The sequence below is a fragment of the Narcine bancroftii genome, chromosome 6, assembly GCF_036971445.1.
Source record: "Narcine bancroftii isolate sNarBan1 chromosome 6, sNarBan1.hap1, whole genome shotgun sequence".
Taxonomy (NCBI): domain Eukaryota; kingdom Metazoa; phylum Chordata; class Chondrichthyes; order Torpediniformes; family Narcinidae; genus Narcine; species Narcine bancroftii.
In genome coordinates, this window is record NC_091474.1 from 225,588,342 (window position 1) to 225,614,311 (window position 25,970).

Sequence of the window (25,970 nt, forward strand, 5' to 3'; positions counted from 1 at the left end):
TCTTTTCCACTTTATTGCAGGTGCACCTTCACAAATCCAAGGATTTTAATATTACCCATCATAAACATTCTGATACTTTTCAGATGGAGTTCTATATTTTGACATAAATGTGCAGCCAGGATTGCAGAGCAGTTAAAAAAAAATAATGGCAATAATTGCACTTTATAATTTTAAGTTAGGGTTTAATTGCACTGTTCAACAACAATAGAATACTGATTTTTGAAATAGTCCAAACAAAACATCTATTAATATTAATCTAAATAGGTATTTTAATGATAGTGTAATTGATAATTGAGATTGAAGAAACTTGAGTAATTGAGGAAACTTCCAGGCAAACCTCCAACCAAAGCTTGAGGATGCAAACTGCCTCACGGACATGTCTCCTGTAACCCTCTGGGATCAGCTGAAAACGGCCATACTGCAATCCATTGAAGAGGTACTGGGATTCTCCTCCAGGAAAAACAAGGACTGGTTTGACGAAAACAACCAGGAAATCCAGGAGCTGCTGGCAAAGAAGCGAGCTGCCCACCAGGCTCACCTTGCAAAGCTTTCCTGGCCAGACAAAAAGCAAGCCTTTCGTCTTGCATGCAGCCATCTTCAGCGCAAACTCCGGGAGATCCAAAATGAGTGGTGGACTAGCCTTTCCAAACAAACCCAGCTTAGTGCCGACATTGGCGACTTCAGGGGTTTTTATGAGACAATAAAGGCGATGTACGGCCCCTCACCCCAAGTCCAAAGCCCTCTGCGCAGCTCAGATGGCGAAGTCCTTCTCAGCGACAAGATCTCCATCCTCAATCGATGGTCAGAACACTTCTAATCCCTTTTCAGTGCCAACCGCTCAGTCCAAGAATCCGCCCTGCTCAAGCTCCCTCAACAACCCTTGAGTCTAGAGCTGGATGAGGTCCTTACCCGGGAAGAGACATATAAGGCAACTGAACAACTGAAAGGTGGCAAAGCAGCAGGTATGGATGGAATCCCCCCCCAGAGGTCTGGAAGGCTGGCGGCAAAGCTCTGCATACCAAACTGCATGAGTTTTTCATCCTCTGCTGGGACCAAGGAAAGCTGCCTCAGGACCTTCGTGATGCCATCATCATCACCCTGTACAAAAACAAAGGCAAGAAATCAGACTGCTCAAATTACAGGGGAATCACGCTGCTCTCCATTGCAGTCAAAATCTTCACTAGGATTCTCCTTAATTGACTAATACCTAGTGTCGCCGAAAATGTTCTCCCAGAATCACAGTGTGGCTTTCGCGCAAACAGAGGAACTACTGACATGGTCTTTGCCCTCAGACAGCTCCAAGAAAAGTGCAGAGAACAAAACAAAGGACTCTACATCACCTTTGTTGACCTCACCAAAGCCTTCGATACCGTGAGCAGGAAAGGGCTTTGGCAAATACTAGAGCGCCTCGGATGCCCACTCAAGTTCCTCAACATGGTTATCCAACTGCATGAAAACCAACAAGGTCGGGTCAGATACAGAAATGAGCTCTCCGGACCCTTCTCCATTGACAATGGCGTGAAGCAAGGTTGTGTCCTCGTACCAACCCTCTTTACTATCTTCTTCAGCATGATGCTGAAACAAGCCATGAAAGACCTCAACAATGAAGACGCTGTTTACATCCGGTACCGCACGGATGGCAGTCTCTTCAATCTGAGGCGCCCGCAAGCTCACACCAAGACACAAGAGCAACTTGTCCGTGAACTACTCTTTGCAGATGATGCCGCTTTAGTTGCCCGTTCAGAGCCAGCTCTCTAGTGCATGACGCTCTGTTTTGTGGAAACTGCCAAAATATTTGGCTTGGAAGTCAGCCTGAAGAAAACTGAGATCCTCCATCAGCCAGCTCCCCACCATGACTACCAGACCCCCCACATCTCCATCGGGCACACAGAACACAAAACAGTCAACCAGTTTACCTACCTTGGCTGGACCATTTCATCTGATGCAAGGATCGACAAAGAGATAGACAACAGACTCGCCAAGGCAAATAGCGCCTTTGGAAGACTACACAAAAGAGTCTGGAAAAACAATCACCTGAAGAAACACACAAAGATCAGCGTGTACAGAGCCATTGTCATACCCACGCTCCTGTTCAGCTCTGAATCATGGGTCCTCTACCGGCATCACCTATGGCTCCTAGAACACTTCTATCAGCACTGTCTCCGCTCCATTCTCAACATTCATTGGAATGACTTCATCACCAACATCGAAGTACTTGAGCTGGCAGAATCCGCAAGCATCGAATCCACGCTGCTGAAGACCCAACTGCACTGGATGGGTCACGTCTCCAGAATGGAGGACTATCACCTTCCCAAGATCGTGTTCTATGGTGAGCTCTCCACTGGCCACTGAGACAGAGGTGCACCAAAGAAGAGGTACAAGAGCTGCTTAAAGAAATCTCTTGGTGCCTACCGCATTGACCATCGCCAGTGGGCTGATATCGCCTCCAACCGTGCATCTTGGCGCCTCACAGTTTGGCGGGCAGCAACCTCCTTTGAAGAAGACCGCAGAGTCCACCTCACTGACAAAAGACAAAGGAGGGAAAACCCAACACCCAACCCCAACCAACCAATTTTCCCTTGCAACCGCTGCAACCGTGCCTGCCTGTCCCGTCTCGGACTTGTCAGTCACTAACGAGCCTGCAGCAGACGTGGACTTACCCCTCTATAAATCTTTGTCCGTGAAGTCAAGCCAAAGAATTGATCATTCCAATGCCAATGGAGCAGTGATAAATTATTAGGAAATTTAGAAACAGGGAGAGCAAGAAAACAAACACTGAAGCATTTTAAAGCTTTGGAAGTAGGTTGGAGCTGTTGTTGAAGTTGAAATCAAAAGAAAATAATAAATGTAAAGGTAACAGTTCCATTATTGTCATGTAACATTACATTTAGAATGTAACATACATGAAATTCTATAACTTTTGTCTTCCATTAGGGAGACAGAGAGTTACCACTTTGTCCAGGCCCCTCACAGAAACCTACAGCACCTGGTGTTCCTAGGTGGTCTCTCCTCCAAGTACTGGCCAGGCCTGAGCCTGCTTAGCTTAGATATGCACAATGTAAAAAAATGGGGTCAATGTATTTATAGATAACCTGACAAGAGATCTTCCACTACTCTTCAATGTCCATGAACTACTCCTATTCCATGCACTATTCCATGCAACTGCAGAAGATACAACACCTGTACATTTACCCCATTCGGGACCCTAACAATCCTTCCAGGGAAGCAGTGATTGGCTGCACTTCTCCCAGTTTATTGCACTGTATTCAGTGTTCTTATGTTGTGCTCTCCTCTATGTTGGGAAAGCAAATGCAATTTGGGTGATCCCTATGCTGAGCACATGTTTTCAGCCCATACAGGCTACTCTGATGTTTTAGTTACTTGTCACTAATTCTCAAACACACTTCCAATTTGTCCTATCTACTCACTGTTCCATTGAGGCCCAATATCATCTTGAGAATCTTCTCTCTGGATATGTTGCAATCATCCAGACTCAATATTCAATTCAACAACTTGAGGTAACTGCTTTATCCTGTATCTCTCCTGGAAGGCCAATTCTGCTGTAGGTTATGCATATGCAATATTGATTTAGTTTTTCCTACTCCTGCTTGATGATGTATGTATCATTCCAGCATTCTCTTGTTGATTTGCTTCTTTCTTCCCAATATAAGGGGCTTAAACAGCCTCTCCAGGTGAAACAGTACTTCACTTGCACTTCTAATCTCGAATTCTGCATTTAGAGTTCCAGTGTAGTCTCCTATATACCAGCGAAATGGAATACAGATTGATTGACCAGATTGCAGAACACTTTTATTCAGCTCACATGGAAGTCTAGCAGATTCTTGTAGCCTGATACTCAAGTTCTCCATTCCCCTCCAAATCAGGCTTATGTGGTGTAGAAGGTAAAGAACTTCAAATTCCTGGGCAATAACATTCCCGAGGATCTGTCCTGGAGCGTCCATGTTGATGTAATTATGAAGAAGGCTCTCCAGCAGATATACTTTGAAGGTATTTAAGGAGATTAGGTATGTCAAAGAAGACTCTCAAAAACTTCTACAGGTGTACTGTAGAGAGCATTCTGGCTGGTTGTATCACTGACTGGTATGGATGTGCCAATGTTTAAGACAAGAATAAACTCTGGAGGGCTGTAAACATGGCCAACAACATCAAGGGCACTAGACTTCATTCCATTAAGGTCAACTACAAGAGGCGGTGTCTGAAGAAAGCAAGGACCTCAAGGACCCCCACCACCATGCCATGCCTTCTTCACTCTACTACCATCGAGAAAAAGATACAGGAGCCTAAAGACAAACACTCAGCAGCACAAGGACGGCTTCTTCTCCACTGCCATCAGATTCCTGAATGATCCATGAACCAAAGACACTGCCTTACTTTGACTTTTTGTGCACTATTTTTATTTATTCTTGTCAGGTGGTTCATATGAACAAAACAACAGATTTTGTGATTTGTTCATGACACTAAATTCCACAGATTCACCACCCTCTGACTGAAAAAAGCATCTCCTCATGTTTGTTCTAAAGGAACATCCTTTTATTCTGAGGCTGTGCCCTATGGTTCTAGACACTCTCACCACTGGAAATATCTTTCCATGTCCACTCCATCTAACCCTTTATTCAGAAGGATACTAAAAGGATTCTAAAATAGTAAAAAAAGAGGCAAGATTAAATATAGAACCGTAAGAAAATGAGTTCCTTTCGCCAAAGGAACTCAATGAATATTTTGCATCAGTCTTTACTGTGGAAGACATTAGCAGTTTACCAGACCTTCAAGAGTGTCAGGAAAGAGTGGTGAGTGCAGTCATTATCACCAGACAGAAGGTGCTTGGGAAGCTGAAAGGTCTGAGGGTAGTTGTCTCTAAGACCAGATGGAATGCACCCTCAGATTCTGAAAGTAGCTATAGAGATTGTGAAGGCATTAGTAATAATCTTCCAAGATCAATAGATTCTGGCATGGTTCCAAAGGACTGAAAAATTGAAAAGTTACTCCGCTATTTTAAAAGGGAGTGAGGCAGCAGAAAGGCAATTATAGACCTGTTAGCCTAATATCAGTGGTTGGGAAGATAACATCTAGTGACAAGGATGAGGTTACGGAATACCTGGAGGTGCACTTCAAGATAGGCCAAAGTCAGTATGGTTTCCTTAAGGGAAAACCTTGCCTGACAAACCTGCTGCAATTTTTTGTGTAAACAATAAGCAAACTAGACAAAGGACATGCAGTGGATGTTGTATATTTCGACTTTCAAACAGACTTTGATAAGGTGCTGCACTCGTGGCTGCTTCACAAAATGAAATCCCATGGAATTACAGGAAAGATACTATCATGGGTAGAAATTGATTGGTAGGAAACAAAAAGTGGGAATAAAGGGATCCTATTCTGGCTGGCTATCAGTTACTAGTGGTGTACTGCAGGGGTCGGTAAAGGGACCACTTGTTTTACATTGTATATTAATGATTCGGAAAGCAGAATAAATGATTTTGTGGCTAAGTTTGCAGATGATACAAAGGTAGGTGGATGGGCAGGTAGTGAGAAGGAAACACTGAGGGTGCAGAGAGTCTTAGAAAGATGAGGTGACAAGTCAAAGAAGTGGCAAATTAAATACAATGATGGAAAATATAGGGTCATGCACTTTTGTAGAATGAATAAAAGGACAAACTATTATTTGGATGGGAAGAACATTCAAAATTCAGAGGTTCAAAGGGTCTTGGGAGTCCTTGTGCAGAACACCATAAAGGTTACCTCCAGGTTTAGTAGGTGGTGAAGAAGGCGAGTTCAATATTGGCATTCATATCTAGACGAATAGGATACAAGAGCAGGGATGTGAAGGCTTTAAAAGGCACTGATGAGACCTCACATTAGTGATTTATAAGAATGATTCCTGGAATGAAGGGATAAGCATATGAGGAATATTTGACTGTTCTTGGTCTGTACTCTTTAGAGTTCAGAAGAATGAAGGGAGCATCATAGAAACATTTTGAATGTTGAAAGACCTGGACAGAGTGGATGTGGCTAAGTTGTTTCCTATAGTAGGGGAGTCAAGGACAAGAGAGCACAAATTCAGGATTAAAAGGTGCCCATTTAAAACAGAGATGCAGAGGAATTACTTTCGCCAGAGAGTGGTGAACCTCAAATTTGCTCTCACAGGTGGCTGTGGAGGCCAAGTTGTTGTGTGTATTTAAGGCAGAGATCAATATCTGAATAGTCAGGATATCAAGGGTTATGGAGAGAAGGGAGTGGAGTGGGACTGTGGGAGAATAGATCAGCTCATGATGGTATGGCGGAGCGGACTCAACAGACTAAATGGCCTACTTCTGCTCCTTATGTGTCATCCCCTCATCCTTCTGAACTCCAGTGAATACAGGTCAGAGCCATCTCACCCTAGGATCATTTCTGTGAATCTCCTCTGGATCCTCTTCAATGCTAGCACATCCTTCCTTGGACATGGGAGCCAAAACTGCTTGCAATACTCCAAATGTAGTTGATCAATGCATTGTAAAACCTCAGCATTACATCATCACTTATATATTCCAGTCCTCTCGAAATGACTCAACCAGAAAGTTATCTCCCAAGTCCCTTTGGATATCTGCTTTCTGAATTCTCTCCCCATTTAGAAAATAGCTTCCTTCTTTATTCCTTCTACCAAAGTTCATGACCGTACATTTCCTTATGCTGTATTCCATCTATTACTTCTTTGCTCATTCTCCCAACCAATCCAAGACCTTCTCCAGATTCCCTACTTCCTCAGCACTACCCATCTCTCCATCCATCTTTGTATCATCCGCAAACTTGGCCACAAAGCCATCAATTCTGTCATCTAAATTATTCACATACAATGTGAAAATTAGCCTCACACGTTCCCCTGCGGAACACCTCTAGTCACCAACAGCCAGCCAGAAAAGGCTCCCTTTATTCCCACTCTTTGACTTCTACAAGTCAGTTAATTATCTATCCATTCAAGTACTTTTCCCATCATACCATAGACTCCCATCTTGTTTAACAGCCTCACATGTGATACCTTGTCAAAGCCCTTCTGAAAATCCAAGTAAACCTCTTCCACTGACTCTCCTTTGTTTGTCCTGTGTGTTACTTCCTCTAAGAACTCCTAATAGATTTCTTAGGCAAGATCTCCCCTAAAGGAAACCTTGCTGACTTTGGCCTGTTTTATATTGTGCTTTCAAGTTTTCAGAAACCTCATCTTTAATAATAGACTCCAGAATCTTGCCAACCACTGAAGTCTTTTGCCTCTCTTCACTCTTAAAGAGTAAAGTGACATTTGCCATTACCCAGTCCCCTATTCCCGACTTTAGTGATTTCTGAAGGATTATTACCTTTTTCAGCACTTTGAGTTGCAGCCCATCAGGTTCAGTTGACATATCCACCTTCAACCCCTTTACAATCCTAACCACCTTCCCCTTAGAATTAGCAACCACACTCACTTCTGCCCCTTGATTTTCTCATTTATGGTAGTGTCTTCCTCATTGAAGATTGGTATAAAATACTTATTCAGTATATTTGCCATTTCTTTGTTCCCCATTACTACTCCTCCACTGTCAATTTGCAGTGATCCGATGTTCACCCTTCTCTTTTATTCTTTATATATCTGAAAAAAAAATTTTGTGTCCTCTTTTATGTTATTGGCTAGGTTACTTCTGTATTTTATCTTTTCCCCTTTCCTACTTTTTTGTTGCCTACTGTTGGATTTTAAAAGCTGCTCAATCCTCCAGGTTCCTGTTAATTTTTGCAATACCATATGCCCTTTCTTTTTGCTTTTATGCTGTCTTTGACTTCCTTTGTCAGCCATGATTGCCTCACCCTCCCTTTAGAATGTTTCTTTATCTATGGGATGAAATTATCCTACATCTTTTGAATTATTCCCAAAAGCTCTTGCCATTGCTGCTCTACCATCTTTCCTGCTAGGATCCTATTGCCATCAACTTAGGCCAGCTCCTCTCTCATGCCTCCATAGTCATCTTTACTCAGTTGTAACATCTGATTTTAGCTTCTCCTTCTCAAACTGCAGAATGCATCCCATCAGATTGTGATCACTACCTCCTAATGGTTTTTTTTTACCTTAAGCTTCCTCATGAACTCTAGTTCATTGCACAGCACTAAAATCCAGAACTGCCTTTTCCCCAGTGGGCTTGCCTACAAGCTGCCCTAAAATGTCATCTTCTGGATATTAAATTCTTTCTATTGGGATTTAGCATCAACTTGATTTTTCCAGCCTAATCTGTGTATTGAAGACCCCCATGACCACCTTCACATTGTCTTTTTTACATGCCTTCTGTAGTTTTTGCTGTAATTTAGACCCTACATCCTGGCTGCTATTTGGAGGCCTATTTGTAACTCCCATCAGTCTCTTTTTACCCTTGCAGTTTCTCAACTTTACCCACAAGGATTCAATATCCTCTACTTCTTTGTCCCTTTTTGTTAAGGATTTGATTTCATTTTATTTTTACCAACAAAGCCTGCCCCTCTGGCCACATGCCTGTCTTTTTGATAGCATGTGTATTTTTGGATGTTGAGCTCCCAGCTGTAATTCTCCTTCAGCTATGGCTCTGTTATGCCTACAGCATTGTATCTGCCTATTTCTTACTGGGCTTTAAGCTCATCCACCTCATTTTATTCACTGCATGAATTTACATTCAATACCTTTAGTCCTGTGTTCACCACCCTTCTCACATTTAGTTCCACATTGCCTGAGTTTAAACTTCAGAGAAGGATACACCTTTGTCCTATCTTTTATTCTGGAGACTTCAATTTAATGTAATGAAAAATCAATTAGTACAAAGCAAGGGTAGGGACAGCATGAAAGCACTGATTGCTCTGGAAAAGAGACCGTCTTTAAACCTGTTGGCTTGTGATTTCACAATCTTAAGCCTTCTCCATGATGGAAGTGAACTACATGCATCCACTATACTAATTTTATCTGATCTCATCTGACTATATCCAACTTGTGCCTCCTTTTGCTTGACAAGGGTCTCAATATTTCTGGTCATCTAGAGTTCCCTGATTCTGCTAGCCTTACCCTTTTCTCTAATAGGAACATGCTCTCCCTGAGTTTTTCCTCCCACTTCCCAGTGTCTTTTTATCTGCAAATAGATCTCCCAATCAACCTTTGCAAGTTTCTATCAAATATAATCAAAATTAGTTTTTCTTGTATTACAAAGCAGGCATAAAGGGCAGAATGGCCTACTTCTTATGCTATTTTTAATGTTCTTACACTGATCTGATGCATGTACCCATGAGCAGTGTTATCCATGTGCTTTGAACCACAGAAAGCCACATTTCTGAGTAATTCCAGGTGTTTTATACAACCAAAATTGAGGTAACTCATTTTATGTAAAAATTCATAGATAAACAACAGAAATCATGACAACATTAGAAAGTATTCAGCAAAATGTTCAACGCTAGACAGAAAATGTACCTTTATTTCTGGCATTATCCAAATTTTGATCTTCTTCTTCATTTATAACATTGTTCACCAAAGGAACTGCCTGAGCTTGGAAATAATTGTAGAAATATTAATCACTGGTAAGAAATATGACCAATCTCTTGCAAAGATAATGCATGCAATGAAATTTAAAAATTAAACTGTAAGGGAGAAAAACATTGTTTGAACAGAACATTCTCTGGTTAAAGAAATATGTATTTTGTATCAAAACTATTGTGAATACAGTCATAGTGTTATATAGCAATATGGAACAAGCCCTTCAGCCAACTCATCTGTGCTGACTAAATTGCCTATTTGAACTAGTCCCATTTGCTTGCATTTGGTCAGTGTCCTTCTCAACCCTTCATATCCATATAGCTATCCAAATGTCTTTTGAACATTGTAATTTTACTTGCTTCTATAGTTTCTGCTGGCAGCTCAGTCTAGAAATGTACCACCCTCTGACTAAAAAGGTTGCCTCTCAGGTCCCTCTTAAATCTCTCCCCTCTCAGCTTAAACCTAGTTCTAGCATTATTTACCCTAGGAAAAAGACTGCACATTCACTTTATCCATCTCTTTCATCCAGAGAAGTAAAACCCAGCCTGTCCAGCCTCTTCCCTACAACTCAAACTCTGGTGACATTCTGGTGAATCTCTTTTGCACCCTTCCAACTTAATAACATTTTTTCTGCAACTGGGTGAACAGAATTGCACACAGTACTTCAAGCAATGTCTCACCAACAACTTGTACAGCTGTATCACAATGTTCTAAATTATTTCCCTACTACCCTGTCCAATAATGGCACGTGTACCATGTGCCTTCTTCACTATCCTTGCTGACCTGAGTTGCAGTTTCAGGGTACAATATTTACCACTTCGTACTCTTGGATTATAATGCTTGTAATGTATTGTAATTCAATCCCTGTTAATATTATAATTAGGTTTACTAAATTAAAAACTAAATATGCCTTGAACACAATGATGATTAAGTAAAACAAGATAAGGATACTTCAAGATAATGAAAGACATAATTAAAACACTATCGAGCCATTGAGTTATAGAGTCATACATCATTGAAACAGGCTATTTGTCTGTCTCATCCTCACTACCAAATGAGCATCTATCTCCAATAATCCCATCGTCCAATATTTGGCACACTGCCATGTGTTTATTTAGGCATGTCTTAAATGCTATGATTTTGCTCTAATATATCTCTCTCGCAGTGCAATTCAAGGGCTCACTACGAGTGATAAAGGTACCTCTCAGATTCCCCCAACTCTCTTACTCCTTACCCTGAATCCATGTCTTCCTCTTAACCTATGTCCGGTCTCTCCTGATAACTCAAATGCTCTATCCCAGCCAACATCCTTCTGAATATCCAGTTAACACCATGCAGGTTTGAATCCAGCGCCGACTGTAAGGAATTTGTACGTTTTCCCCATGTTTGTGTGGGTTTCCTTCAGGTTGTCTAGTTTCCTCCCAAGCTCCAAAAAGTATGCGTGTTGTAGGTTAATTGGGGTATTTCGGTGGCATGGGCTTGTGGGCCAGAAGGGCCTTTTACTGTGCTGAATGATTAAATTTCCTCTGCTCCCTCTCCAACACTATCAGAACCCTTCCTATAGTGAGATAACCAGAGCTTCACATAATATTTCAGCTGAGGTCTACCTCTGTGAGATGCAGTTCAGCTGGATGTAGAAGAAGAATGAGGGGGGAGAGGAAATATATTAGGCTGCAATTTCAACACACCCTGCTGCCCTGGAATCAAAGAATTAGTTACCTCACACAGACCCCCTCCCCTCCAGTGAATCTGTCTATACTTTCTGCTGCCTTGGAAAAGCAGGCAACATAAAAGAAAAGACTTGTTCTCACCTTGGACACACTCTCTTCACCTTCTTCCCATACACCATCTGATTAAGGACAGCTTCTCCCCTACTGTTATCAGACTTCTCAATGAACCTTATGCTAGTAATTTGCTCTGAACAATCTGTCTATGTAATTCTGTACTGTACTATATTTGCTGTACTATGTATGGGATGTACAGATGGACAGCTTGCAGAACAAAACTTTTCACTTCATCTTGGTGCATGTAACAAAAGTTTGATCTAAACATCACGGACTAATGCCAGTTACTTGAACAATATTGTGGTGGTGAATCATCAAACATTGATTGGCACGCTGAAACAAAGTGGTCAATTCTTTTAGAAAAGATGGTAGGTAAAAGGAAAGACACTGTCAGACAAAGCAACAATTAAATTAATCAAAATGAAAAATATTTGGAGAGTGCAAGTAAAACAAAATTAAAGTGTAAAAATGAAAATTAGTATTGTGCTAAAAAAATGTTTTTGTTAATTACCTTGAATGTGTTCCACTAGCTCTTTTTCTAGTTTGTTTCTAACTGTAAACATTGCTGACTGCAATGTTTCCATCCGAATCTTTTCAATGTTCTCAAACATCAGTTTCTCTCGAAGCGGCTGCATAATCTGGGACATATCCAGTACCTGAAAGGGAAATATAAAGGTAATATTGTTTTAAAACAGATGACAGAATGGCAGAGTTGCTGCACTTGTGTATAGAGATAGGAATATATAGACAGAAATGGAAATTTCAGTACTATATATCCCCTATATAATGTTGATGATTCCTAAAAATAAATTCTTCCTTTTCATGTTTCGTCTAGATGACTGAAGCCAATATAAACAATGTAGATGTTGTGTGAGGAATATTAAACTTGTTGGCTATTTATAATATCCCTGCCTAGGATTCATTCAAACATCTTAAATATTAAGACTGCCAGGTTGATCATCCTATTGCACAGCTCTGACATTCCTATTTTTGAAAATAAGATCTAAATAAGTTGAAGGATCTGTTGTTGTGAGTCTTGCCTTCACAAAGAAAATAAAGGTTCACTTCACATTTCTTGAGATTGGAACCAAAAAAATCTAGGTTGGTTCAGTACAATAGTTTGTTACACATTTACATGACAATCAACCTGATTCTGATAGTGTTACACATTGTGATATTTGCCATCTATAGTATCAGACATTTAACTGAGGCCTGAACTGCTTTCTCTCATCAGTTTACAAAAATTCCGTGAAAAATTCGAAGAAGAGGGCAGCTATCTCCAGTTCCTTGACTCATAGTAATCTACTAATTAATAGTATTCAAATATGGATGATCACATTGCAATTAAATTGAAGTGTTTTTAATTGCTTGTGAATATTCTACAGGATTTTACTGATTCACATGAGAACATTCTGAGGCCATGAAAAACACCATAAAAATGCCAAATCTACTTAAATGTTTACATTTTATTCATTTTTTTGGATGTGGACATTGTTGCCAATCTCGAATTTCCCTTGAGAAGGCCATGGTGAGACACCTGGAACTACTGCAGTTCTTCTAGTGAAGGCACACCCAAAATGCCAATGGATAAGTACTTTCAGAATTTATCAAAGCAACAGTGGAAGAACTAATTCATGGTGGTACTCAAGTTGGATGGGAACCTGGAACTGGTGGGATTCCCAGGCACTGACTGCCATAATCATTTTTTGTGATAGGTGGTATGGGTTTGGGAGCTATTTAACACACAAGCACACAAAATAATAAAGAGAATAATTAAAACACTAAGCTAGAATTATAATTTTAATGAGTAAACAGTGGGATGTTGGAGGAGCACAGTGGACCCAGCACCATCCATAGTTAGAAATGGTCAGTCAATGTTTTGGGTTGGGAACCTTTATCCTGAGTTTTGATAAAGGGTTCTGACCCTAAAATTTGACTGACTATTTTTACCCATGGATGTTGCCTGATCTGCTGGGTTTCTCCAGCATCTCACTATTTGCTCAAGATCCTAGCCTCTGCTGTTTTTGTGTTTTCTTTTATTTTAATGAGTTTTGATCACCCCATTCAAATGAATATGGTTGCTTGTGTGCCTGCAATGCCTGCCATAAAGTTAAGTAGTTGCTTGTAAAATGCATTTGGCTCTCAGCCCATTACACTCTGGAGCTATTGCTAGACTTAACATCAAATCCAATGAAACAGTGGAAGACAGATATGATGTGAAGACATCTTCAGAGCTTAGAGCTTTCAGACCTCAGTTCTACTATCCTCAAAGCAGAAGCTGAAGATGTGCTGAATAGTGGAGGGCAGTTAGGCAGCAATTCTCTACAGAACCTCCACTATAAATAAAGGAAGTAGATCCAATGTAATAATTACACCTTTGTAGCCTTCATCTAAGTCATTTATACAAATTTAAAAAGTCAAGACCCTGTTTCTAATATCTGTTGCACATCAATTATCACATTGTGCCAACCAGAAAAAAATCATTTACATCTACCCTTTACTTCTTGTACACCAATCAATCTCTTATCCATGATAATATACTGCACGTGACCTTTATTTTCTACAAAAACCTTTTAAGTGGAATCTTATCAAATGCTTCCCGGACACCTACGTATAGTACAAATCACTTAGACATTCTTTAGGAATGCATAAGCCACAAAAATCAATGATAATTTATTATGTATGACCCTTTTTGGTTTAGCTCGATGTTGAAATAAATTAGAATAATGTCTCAGCTAGAAGAGGGGCCCTGGGAAAGCATTCATATGGGTCCAAGACCATAAATCCAAAAGAAATATGAAGAGAATAGATCATTTAACCATTTTAGTCTACACATCCAACTTTTATCACATTATTTTCCACTCTATCCCATTAAATCTTGCAGACATACAGCACGGTTACAGGCAATTTTATTCCATGATTCCGTGCCACCCAATTTGCACACAATTAACCTACAACCCCAGTACTGGAACCCCTAGAGAAAATCCATGCAGACATGGGGAGAATGTACAAACTCCCTACAGACAGCATGGGATTCGAACCCCAGACCTGATCTCTGGCACTGAAAAGGTATTGCGCTAACCGCTATGCCAACTGTGCTGCCCCTTGATTCTCATACAGATTCAGTTTTGAATATTCAGGAATTCATTTCCTAATGTTTTCTAGGACATTGAATTCTAAGAAGTTACAACCTCTAAGAAAATAATATTTTTCTTCATTTTACTCTTGAATTGAGGCTTTCATTCTGGAACAATACTTTCTGAGGAGAATCATCCCCTCAGCATTTATCTTGTCCAGCACCCTTTACTAAGCTTGAACAAAATCATCTCTCATTCTTACAAGCACCAATGAATGCATGTCCAACCCATTCAACTTTTCCTCATAAGACAATTCCTTCATACTTGAGACCCTCCAAGTGAACCTCCCCTGAACTGCCTCCAATAAAGATATAAATTTCCTTTAATAAGTCCTGGAGTGAACATAATAGTCAAGACACAGTTTCTTTGATGCTTTATATTAGTGATTCCCAAAGTGTGTCCTGCTGCACCCATCGCCCCCCCCCCACCCCCAGGAAGTGGAAAGATCCAAGGGGGCAGTGAGGGAAAAGGGGGTAGTGAGGAAAACAGGGACATTCCGAACCTTCAGTGTTTTTATTATTCTGTCTGCTGCTAAGTTTAATGAAGAAGCCAGTGCAGTAAGTTTCTGGCCAGACTCAGGATGGCAGTAGTGAGCAAAGTAAACAGTGACAAAGTGTTCTCATGAAAGCTGGTCTCGATGGCTGCCATGTTGTACTGGCGTCACTATGCCCTGTTGAGCACCACTGCTGCCACCACCTCTCTGTACTCAGTGCCAACATTAATCCCCTCACCCCACTCAGCGCTACCACTAAACCCCTGCTTAGTACTGACACTAACCCCCCCCCAGCGTCACCACTACCCTCCCGCTCAGTGCCACCGCCACCACCCCCCCTCAGCTCCGCCACTAATCACCCCATCCCGCTCAGTACTGCCACTAACGCCCCCCCCCAACCCTGCTCAGTGCCTCCACTAACTTCCCAGCCAGCTCAGCATCACTAAATCCACCTCCGCCCCCAGCACTGTTGCATGGGGGGTGAACACTCAGGATGTGGCTTGGAGGCTAAAGGGGTGACAGGCCAAACAATTTTGGGAACCTCTGTTTTATACATTGTAATACAACATTCCTAATTTTACATTCTAAACTACTTCAAATGCAGCCCAGCATTCAATTAGCCTTCTGAATTATCAGAAAAAGAATTGATGGAAGAACTCAACAGGTCAGACAGCAACCATGAGTAGTCAACATTTTGAGTTGAAATCTTTCATCAAGACTAAGTTGAAAAGATCAAATTTCATATATAAAGGACAGAAGTTTTTCAATTCAATTAAAATTTAATTATTTTAATCCATCTGCAGTTGTTGTGTTTCTCTAGCCTTCTCAATTACTTGCTGCACCTGTATGCCAATTTTCTGTTTCATGCCTGAGGATTCCCACATTTCCAGTTTTTCTCCAGTTAAAAAAAATGTTTACCATTCTTCTTTTCAAAGTGAACAACTTCAACTTTACCCACATCACATTCCATTGACGAAGTTTAGTTCACTGATGTAATTATCTGTTAATTAACTAATGTAAACTGCTGCATCTTTCTCACATCATGCCTTCCTGCCTACTCCTGTTGAAGGCCCTAATTTGTCTAACTGCAAACAGCTATTGTCCCATCAGTGAGACCTATGCCTACCTGGAAATTATCCCCTTGTCTTAGCTCATTGCTTCTTGCTGATTAGCCAGTCTTCTATTCTTGTTTATTATCTATATTCTTGTTTATTATCTATAATATGTGCACTTATGAAGTAATCTTTTGTGTGGGAGCTTTTGAAAATCCAAATATATATTGATGCATCATCAATGACTCCAAAAGACTGATAGGCTTTTATTCACTTGAGAACAAATGCTGCTCAACTACCCTGCACTGAGGAGGGGACTGTGGAACAGTCACTTTTATTCAGGAACCTATGGGTGGGGCCACAGGTAGTTAGCCAATGGGTGTGACCAAACAGATAAATACAGTGGTTTACTAGATACATTTTGTCTAAGAGGCCAGGCCTTCGTTTCCCTCCAACCACACATTAATGAGTTCTGTACACACAATGCCGAACTCTTCTTCTGCCACATACATCTCCAGGCCTACTTCCATGACTGTGACTCTCCAACCCCCACCCTAGATCCCTTTTCCCACTTTAAGGCTTCTGCCTCCTCTTGGGCACCTCGTCCTAGCCAGCTGCCCACTCTGGATCATTTTATTTCCAATTGCTACTGAGACATTAACTGTCTCAACCTCATCACTCCCCTCTCTTATTCTAATCTCACCTCCTCCGAATGCTCTGCCCTTCACTCTCTTCCCAACAATCCCAATCTCACCATCAAACCCTCTGGCGCACTGAGCTCTACCTTGTTAAGGCCAGACGACAGCTCTCAGACACCTCCTCCTACTTACCTCTTCCACAGGACCCCACCACACCACATCAAACCACTGTCTCCAACACCACCTCTAAACTCATCACCTCTGGTAACCTTTCACCCATGGCTTCCAACCTCGTTGTTTACCATCCCCACACTGCCCGATTCTATCTTTTATCCAAAATACATAAACCCATTGTTTCCACTTGCTCTTGTCCCACAGAACTAGTTTAATTTTATCTTGACTCTATCTTCTCTCCCCTTGTCCAATCCCACCCCACCTACATTCGTGATACCTCACATGCCATCCATTTATTCAACAAGTTCAAATTCTCTGAACTGGACCACCTCATTTTTACTATGGATGTTCAATCCATTTACACCTCCATCCCCCATACACAAGATCTAGAAGCATTTTACTTCTTTCTGGACAAGAGAACCAACAAGTCACCCTCTACCATCACCCTCCTCTGCCTGGCAGAACTTATCCTCACTCTAAACAACTTCTCCTTTGGCTCTTCTCACTTCCTTTAAAGGAGTAGTCAAGGGTACCCGCATGGTTCCCAGTTATGGCTTCCTGTTTGTGGGCTTTGTGGTGCAATCCATGCTGCAAACCTATATAGGCAAGGCCCCTCAACTCTTTCTCCACTATACTGATGACTACATTGGGGCTGCCTTGTGCACTCGTGATGAGCTTGTCAACTTCTTTCACTTCATTGCCAACTTCTACTCTGATCTCATACTCATCTGGTCCATCTCCGACAACACCCTCTTCTTTCTGGAATCTCTCTGCCTCCATCTCAGGAGACAAGCTTTCCACTGACATATTTTACAAACCCATCAACTCCCACAAGTACCTAGACTACACTTCTTCACACCCAGTCCTCTACAAGGATTCAATTCCCTTCTCAACAATTTCTCTATCTCCACTGCATCTGTTCCCAAGATGGGTCTTCTAGTTCAGATCATCTGAAATGTCTACCTTCTTCCACAAATGTGGCTTCTCATCCATCACCACCAACTCAGCCCTCACTTGCATCTCCTCCATTTCCTGCTTATTGGCCCAAGCCCTCTCTGCCCTTAGACGCAACAAGCTCAGGATTCCCCTTGTCCTACCACCCACCAGCCTCTCCACTCAACATATTATCCTCCAGAATTTCATCCCACTACCATACAACAGGATCTCACTTCCTTCTCTGCCTTCAGTAGGGACTGCTCCTCCTGTGACTCCCTTATGCACTCATCCCACCCCACCAATCACCACTATGGAACTTTCCCCTGTGGCCGCAAGAGGTACCACACTTTTGCCCACACTTCCTCCTTCACTACAGTTCAGTGCCCCAAACAGGCCTTTCAAGTGAAGCAACACTTCACTTGTATATCTGCAGGAGTGATTTACTGCATCTAGTGCTCTCTTTGTGGCCTTCTCTATATCAGAGAGACTGGGTGCAGACTTTACTAAGCACTTTCACTCTGTCCACATCAGCGATAGGGACCTTCTAGTGGTCAAACATTTCAATTCTGTGACTCTTTCCCATATTCACATGTCTGTCCATGGCCTCATGTACTTTCTCACCAAGACAACATCTGATTTTCTGTCTGGATACTCTCCAGCCAGATGGCATTAACATTGATTTTTCTGATTTCTGCTAACCTACTCTCTATTCTCCCTCCTTTCCTTTCCCCTTGCCTTCTTTCCTTCAGCTTTCCACCTCTTTTCCTCTCTATTCGCCTAGCCATCCCTCCTCTCCCTGCCTGATGCTGTGCCCTCCCTCCCTTCTCCACTCCCTCACCCTCCCCTCCTTACCTTTTTGTTTGGATGCTTGCTAACATTTTTCCACATTATGATGAAGGGCTCAAGCCCAAAATGTTGGTAATGTATCTTTATCTTTGCTATATAAAATGCACTCTTTGATCTGAGTTTCTCCAGCATTGTGTTTTTACTTTTTTTTTATATATTTTTTTCTTTTGGTTCCCTTCTTACCACCATGAGACATCCTTGTCAATACTGTTAAAAGAAAATTTATAACTAAATCAATTTATAATGCAAAGTAACTGGATGGTCAGAATGGAGGTTTTTAATTATCTTACCTTTGCATCATATCTTTGAGCAATCAATTTGCAGAGAGTAGTCTTTCCTGCAGATTTTGGACCTAGTATTGCAATCTTAAAAGGTGTATAAGGCTGCGGTGGAAGTAGATAGGGGCGAGGATTGGCAAGAAACTTTTTCAATGCTTCTTCAGATGAAAGAAAATACATTTTGTCCAAAAAGCTGCAAAACAGTTCAAAGTTATAAATACCAGAATTGTACTTAAACTTAAAACCAAATGGACATAAATGGGAGAAATTACTTTAAATTCCTCCACAGACAGGAAGGATAAAAATATCACCTGCCATTAGTATCTCTATATTATACACAATGAACTCAGTTCAATAAATCTAATCAGACCAGCAGTAATAGAAATTCACCAAGACAATTGATTCTTCAAAACAAGATTTTTTATTAATAATATAATGCTTCTTACTTAACTCTAAACTTAATCCCACTATGTGCAAGTGTGTGTGTGTGTGTGTGTGTGTGTGTGTGTGTGTGTGTGTGTGTGTGTGTGTGTGTGTGTGTGTGTGTGTGTGTGTGTGAGTGTGTGCGCGCGCGTGTGCGCGCACACGTGAGCGAGTGTGTGGCAGCTCCCAAAACCATTAGGCACATTGTAAAAATAATCAATTTTTAAAGTTCAGTCAGTTTCGTGTTGAAGTTCGGAGATTCTTTAAATTGTTGCTCAAAAGTAATTATGGAGTAAGTGTGAAGCATCAGACTTCTCAGAACTCATGAAGTTCTTGTGGAGTTGTTTTCAGAGAATTGTTTCTTCATACAAATGATTTACCTCTCTTGCATGGAGGTTCCACAACTCATGTTTTCTTCCACGATGATTTCACAAACTCTTGACAAGGGGTGAATGAAGTAACCATTTAAAAATGGTTATGTTTCAAATGCAAGATTAATTTTGCTTTCTTTCAGTCAAAAAGTGACCAGTTACACTGGATACAGCAGAACTGTCCTCTCTCTGTTCAAGAGATGGTTGAAAGTGGCCATTTTCTTCAAAGCCACTTGCTTCAATGTCCTTCCTTTTCACAAGAACAAAAGCAATTGTTCTTCTCCAAGGATTGTTACTGCATTTCTGACCTCAGCTGAAATTGGTTCAATATTTAAAATGCAGCTTTTCAAATATCTTTAATCACATAACTTGACATCATTGTTGCCTTTGACGTTTCTTCAAAACCACTTCAAATTTATAAGTTAAAAGCAAATGACTTAGTCTGTTTACTGTTTTCTTTCAGCTTCAATTCTAAAAGCATGTATAAATGAGCAAATGGTCTCTTGTTTGACTAAAGGTTCTTCTAGGCCAAACATCAGTGACTTTAGTTTTTGATGAACTATTCAATTCCATTTTTTTAATGATTGTTTTCAGCTTCCACTGAACAATGAATTTGCAGACAAACGGTCTCCAATATTTGCCAGCTGCCATCTCAAAGTGTTCTCTGTGTGTGTAATTGTGTGTCTCTCTGTGTCCCTGTTTTTTCCAGCCCACAAAGTCCCTTACTAAGGGATATTATATACCTAAAAATTAATATTAGCACAAATATATCACAGCTGGGAATGATCAAACTGGATTTAAGATCTTGATGGTAATGGCTACAGGAAGAAGAGGAAATTATCTTGGACAGATTTACATATTTAATAAAAAAGGTACTTCATTGTGGTTAGTATAGAATATCTAGATCTGACTCCTGCAGTAAAATTAGGAATCTAATTTAAGTGTATGATAGTTAGTCACAAACCACATGGCAAAGACCAGCAGTAGAATGAACTAGGACCGCCTGGAGAGGTGCCCTCAAATAATTTTCATCAATTTTTACAAGAGTGAAGGTGGAGACTGGAGAGTTAAGGGAAGGTAAGCTGGTATTTGATGTGCCTGTAGGAAGTGTGAGAAATGTTGGAGCATATTAGGATGGATATATCACAGGATATCTGATCGAGATTTTGGCATCTTTGTTAGCCATGCATGAGGTACCAGAAGACTAAAGATTTATCCCTCCTGCACTTTTTAAAATACGGGAGCTAATGTTTTCCTTTATTTTGAAAAAGGCATTAGATATAAACCTAGAAACTACAGGCATGTAACCTTTACATCAGTGGTATGGAAGATGTTGGAGAAAATTCTGAGGGAGGATTTATGTTCACTTGGAAAAGAAAGCACTAATTAAGAGGAGCTGGCATGATTGTATGCAAAGGAGATCACATCTTGTAAATCTGACTGAGTTTTTTGAGAAGATAGAAGAGACAATTGATAGAGGCAGAGAGGAAGGCATGGTTTACATGGATGTAAGGCTTTTGACAAGGTCTGCATGGTAGGCTGGTCCAGGAGGTTGAAGCTCAAGGAATGCAAGTAGTGTTGGCAAACAGGTTCCAAACCTGACCTAGTGATGGGAAGCAAAGTAGCACAGGAGTACTGGTACATCAGTTATCAACTTTGTAAAATGTAGCAATACATTGTAAAATAATGAATAACTTGCTGGGTTATCAATGACATCAAGGTTGTCGTCAGAATCACAGATGGCAATGAAGAAGAATCCAGGAGTAAGATAGATTAGCTAATTGAATGGTGTCACAGCAATAAACTTGCACTCAATGTTAGTATTGCAATGTGAGCTCCTTTGAAAGTGAGGCTGGAAGGGGTTTTACTTCTGGTCTTCTTTACAATATATGCTGCAGAGGAAAAACAACAGAGGAAGAAGGCAAGTGTGTGCATGATTGTGTTGTTCCAGATAAACTTGTTCTTTCGAGCTTGAAGTTGTCAAGTAGTTCTTTTTCAAAGTAGAAGTTACATCATATTTTTAGTGATGAGGTGAACTAGTTTTGTGGAATGTTGACCTGTTTTGAACCAGAGCTGTGTGTATCCATGGCTATGTTTGGAATTATTGGTGATTCATGGAAGGAAATGAGGATTGGTTGGAGTATGAAGAAAGCTTAGGGCACTTTTTCTGTGATAATGGAATTACAGAGGAGGTTAAGAAGTGCTGTGTGTGTGTGTGTGTGTGTGTGTGTGTGTGTGTGTGTGTGTGTGTGTGTGTGTGTGTGTGTGTGTGTGTGTGTGTGTGTGTGTGTGTGTGTGTGTGTGTGTGCGTGCGTGCGTGTGTGCGTGTGTGTGTGCGTGCGTGCGTGCGTGTGTGGGGGGGGGGAGGCAAAAACTTATAAGTTGATAAGGAACTTAGCCACACTGTATAACCTGGTGGATATTCCATTTGATGAACTGATCAAGCTTCTGGGGAACCACCACAATCCAAAACCTGTGATAGTCCAATGGTTTAAGTTTCACAGCCTTTTCAGGAACCCAGCGGGAGGGTTGGCATTACCCAACTTTAGAATTTATTACTGGGCAATTAATATTAGTTACTTAAGGTATTGGTTGAATTATTCAGAATTATCTCTAAATCCCCATTGGGTAAATTTAGAAATTAAACCGATACAAAATTTTTCAATTAGCTCTATTTTGGGAGCTGCTCACCCTTTTACTCTTATTAAATTATATAAACAAATTGATAATCCAATGGCTAAACATACACTACGTATATGGTTTCAATTCCGGAGATTTTTTGGCCTAAGTCATTTTATCTTGGAAACTCCTATTGTACTAAATTTCCTTTTTCATCCCTCTCTAATTGATCAAGCTTATTTACTCTGGAAAGTTAAAGGTATAACATGCTTTTCGGATTTATTCTTGGATAACTCTTTCATGTCATTTGAACAATTATCCATGAAATATGATTTACCTCGATCTCATTTCTTTCGATATTTGCAGATTAGGAGTTTCTTAGTTTCGACTTTACCCTCTTTTCCCAATCGGGAGACTACGACTGTTTTAAAGGATATACTATATTCAAAATTCCCTCCAAAAGGTGTGATATCTAAATTATATAATATAATTACAAAAATAAATTCTGGGACTTTTGAAAAGTTTAAAAATGATTGGGAAAGAGAACTCAACCTTCATATTTCCAATGAAAATTGGAATAAAATTCTGCGACTGGTAAACTCTTCTTCTTTATGTGCAAAACATTCACTAATACAGTTTAAAGTTGTTCATAGAGCTCATATGTCTAAAGATAAACTCTATTGATTTTATTCTCATATCGATCCTATATGTGATAAATGTCAATTGGAAATAGCTTCCATTACACATATGTTTTGGTCCTGTCCCTCTTTACAGAATTATTGGAAGGAAATTTTTTCCATTATATCTACTGTTTTGAATATTGATTTACAACCACATCCCATTACTACAATTTTTGGATTACCTATGATAGATTTGACTTATTTATCTCTTCCTGCGGATCGTATGATTGCTTTTCTTACACTAATGGCTAGAAGATCTATACTATTGAATTGGAAAGAGGTTAATCCTCCCACTGTTTTCCAATGGTTTACCCAAACTATACTATGTTTAAATTTAGAGAAAATTAGAAACTCTGTCTATGAATCCCCTTCTAAGTTTGAGTTAACCTGGCGACCATTTATTCAATATTTTCATTTGTGGTGAGTTGATCTGGCTCTGATTTCTTTCTATGATTATGTATGATAATTGGGCTGTAAGATGAGATCGGAGTGATCGGCGTGGTTTAGCTATATCTGTTGGGTTTTTTTTGTTTTTTTAATTCAGATTTGTTTTTTCTTCTTTTTTGGGGTTTTTTTTTCTCTTTTTTTCATATATTGTTATTAATTATATCTTTTTTTTAGAGATAGTTCACACCCTAAACTGATCTAAATATTTTTTTATGATATATTTTTATTCTGTAATATTATTGTTTAATATCTCTGTATTAATTCATTACTTACTATGTATTTTTTATATCTCTTTGAACTGTATGTGTTTATAAATTATAATAATAATAAAAAGATTGAAAAAGAAAGAAAAGGAACCCAGCACAGTCTGTGACCAATTTTGTGGCTGAGCTTTGGCAGCTATCGGAGCATTGTGAATTTGAGGCAGTATTAGATTATATGCTCTGTGATAGATTAGTATGTGGCATTAATAATGGTGCAGCTTGTTGGGGAAAACTCCACTGCTGACTTTCAAGAAAGCCCAAGGTATAGAGATGGAAGCTAATAATGCCAAGGATATCCAGAAAGGACACAGGGTGGGGGAATGAAGGGGGGGGGGTGTCGCAGTCAGCGGCAGTATACAATATCTGGGCAGAGGAAAGCTTAGTGGGGTCTGGCAGCCACACACTACCGAGAAGCAGCAGATGAAGAAACAATGTGTGCTTACACCTGAACCATATTCTGCCACAATCACTGTTAGACAATAGAATATCAAGTTTGAGATTGATTCAGGGGCCACAGCATCTGTCATCAGTGAGTAGACCTATAGGAGGACATGGGGGTCCAACTTGACTCCCATCAGACTGTCAGAGCACAAACTCAGGACCTATATGGGGCAGCCCATATCTCATTTAGGGGTGTTATATGTGGATATTTCAGCTGAGGGTCAGAAGGCATAAGCCAGGCTGGTGATAAGGGTAGCTGGCCCAGTCTTTTGGGCAGCAATTGGCTATGCAAAATCCGGCTCAACTGGCATGAAATTAAGTATGAACACATGGCAGAGGATATTCTGCAGCAGTACAGTGAAATTTTCAGGGATGAGCTGGGCACAGTGAAGGGCATGACCATGAGGCCACACCACTTTTTTTTTAAGCTCAGGGCAGTGTCCTACACCATGAAAGACAAGGTTGACGCAGATAAAATGGTGAGGATATGTGGGGATTATGGTGAATCAGGTCTCTAAGCCATTGCCAAGGGTGGTTGACCTGTTTGTGACCCTGCCAGGAGTAAGCTAGTCACAAAGCTGGATATCAGCCAAACATACCAACAGCTGCTGCTTGACAAGGATTCAAAGGAGTATGTCACAATTAAGACAATATTTATATACAATCGCCTGGTGTTTGGACACCTTGCTACAGGGGATTCCACACATAGTGGTGGATCTGGTTGATATTTTGATCACAGGGGCCTGGAGGTCGAGCAACTTGGAACAGGTGTTGAAGAGGCTCTCAGATGCAGGGCTTCAATTGAAACGTGGCAAATGTGTGTTCCTGGCAGTGAGTGTGACCTACCTGGAACACAGGATCACAGCTCAGTGGAGGAAAAAGTGAGAGCAATCAAGGATGCCCCAAGCCCAAAGGGCATCATGGGACTTAGATAATTTTTGGGCATGGTGAATTATTATGGCAAGTTTCTTCCTGACCTCACAAGGGTTTGGTCCCAATGTACAAGTTGTTGCTCGATAGCACCAAGTGGCAGTGGAGTGAAAAGTAGGAGGAAGCTTTCAAGGACATGAAAGAAGTTCTCCACTCAGGGAACCTGCTGGTTCATTATGACCAGATGTGATGCCTCGCCCAATGGAGTGGGGCAGATCTCTCACATGTAATGAAGGACCATTCTGAGAATCCTATTGGTTTTGCATCACATACCCTATTAGCTGCTGAGAAGAGATATTCAGAGGTAGACAAAGAAGGTCTTGCCATTGTTTTTGCAGTCAAACGTTTGTTCAGTACCTCCATGGACATGCATTCACAATTTATACAGATCATAAAACATTGATGAGCCTGTTCAGCGACACCAGATGCATCCCACCACAAGCCTCAGTTAGGATACAGTGTTGGGCTCTCACATTGTCAACCTTCCAGTGCACTATTGTGTACAGAGCAGGTGGGGATAATGCAAATGGCGATGCCTCTACCTTAACCTGAGACACTGGATACTACATATGTGCCTCCAGAAATGGAGAGGCTGTCAGAGACACTGGTAAATGTGACTCAGATAAAGCAGTGAACAGAGAGAGACCCAGTGGTGTCTCAAGTCAAGACTTTCCTTTTACAAGGATGGCCCAGTATTGTGGAAGGAGAGGAATTGAAGTCTTCTTCCAAATGTAAGACAGAATTGAGTCTGCAGGGTGGCTGCATTTTCTAGGGGACGAGGGTCATCGTGCCTCCCCCTAGCCATTCAAAGATTGTGGAGAAAGTTCATGAAACTCATCAGAGGTGTCTGGAATTAAAAGCCTTGCAAGATCCTTATGTCTGGTGGCAAAAATAGATCAGGATCTGGAGAACAAGATAAAATCATACACACAATGTCAGATCAATCCAAA

At 40.7% G+C, this 25,970-nt stretch overlaps 1 protein-coding gene across 17 annotated transcripts in view; it reads right to left on the reverse strand.

Moving 5' to 3' along the window:
* The window catches only part of ak9 (adenylate kinase 9), a 371,922-nt gene that overhangs the window by 221,795 nt on the left and 124,157 nt on the right, over window positions 1-25,970 (reverse strand). For all 17 annotated transcript variants that reach the window (XR_011340758.1, XR_011340759.1, XM_069887555.1 and 14 more), the window contains 3 exons: window positions 18,859-19,039; window positions 11,804-11,948; window positions 9,446-9,520 (listed from right to left, as the gene is read on the reverse strand). Coding sequence is in view for 15 of the 17 variants with exons in the window: in XM_069887555.1 (XP_069743656.1) it covers window positions 9,446-9,520; window positions 11,804-11,948; window positions 18,859-19,039 (401 nt within the window). In the remaining 2 variants the exon portion in view is untranslated. The remainder of the gene's footprint in view (window positions 1-9,445; window positions 9,521-11,803; window positions 11,949-18,858; window positions 19,040-25,970) is intronic.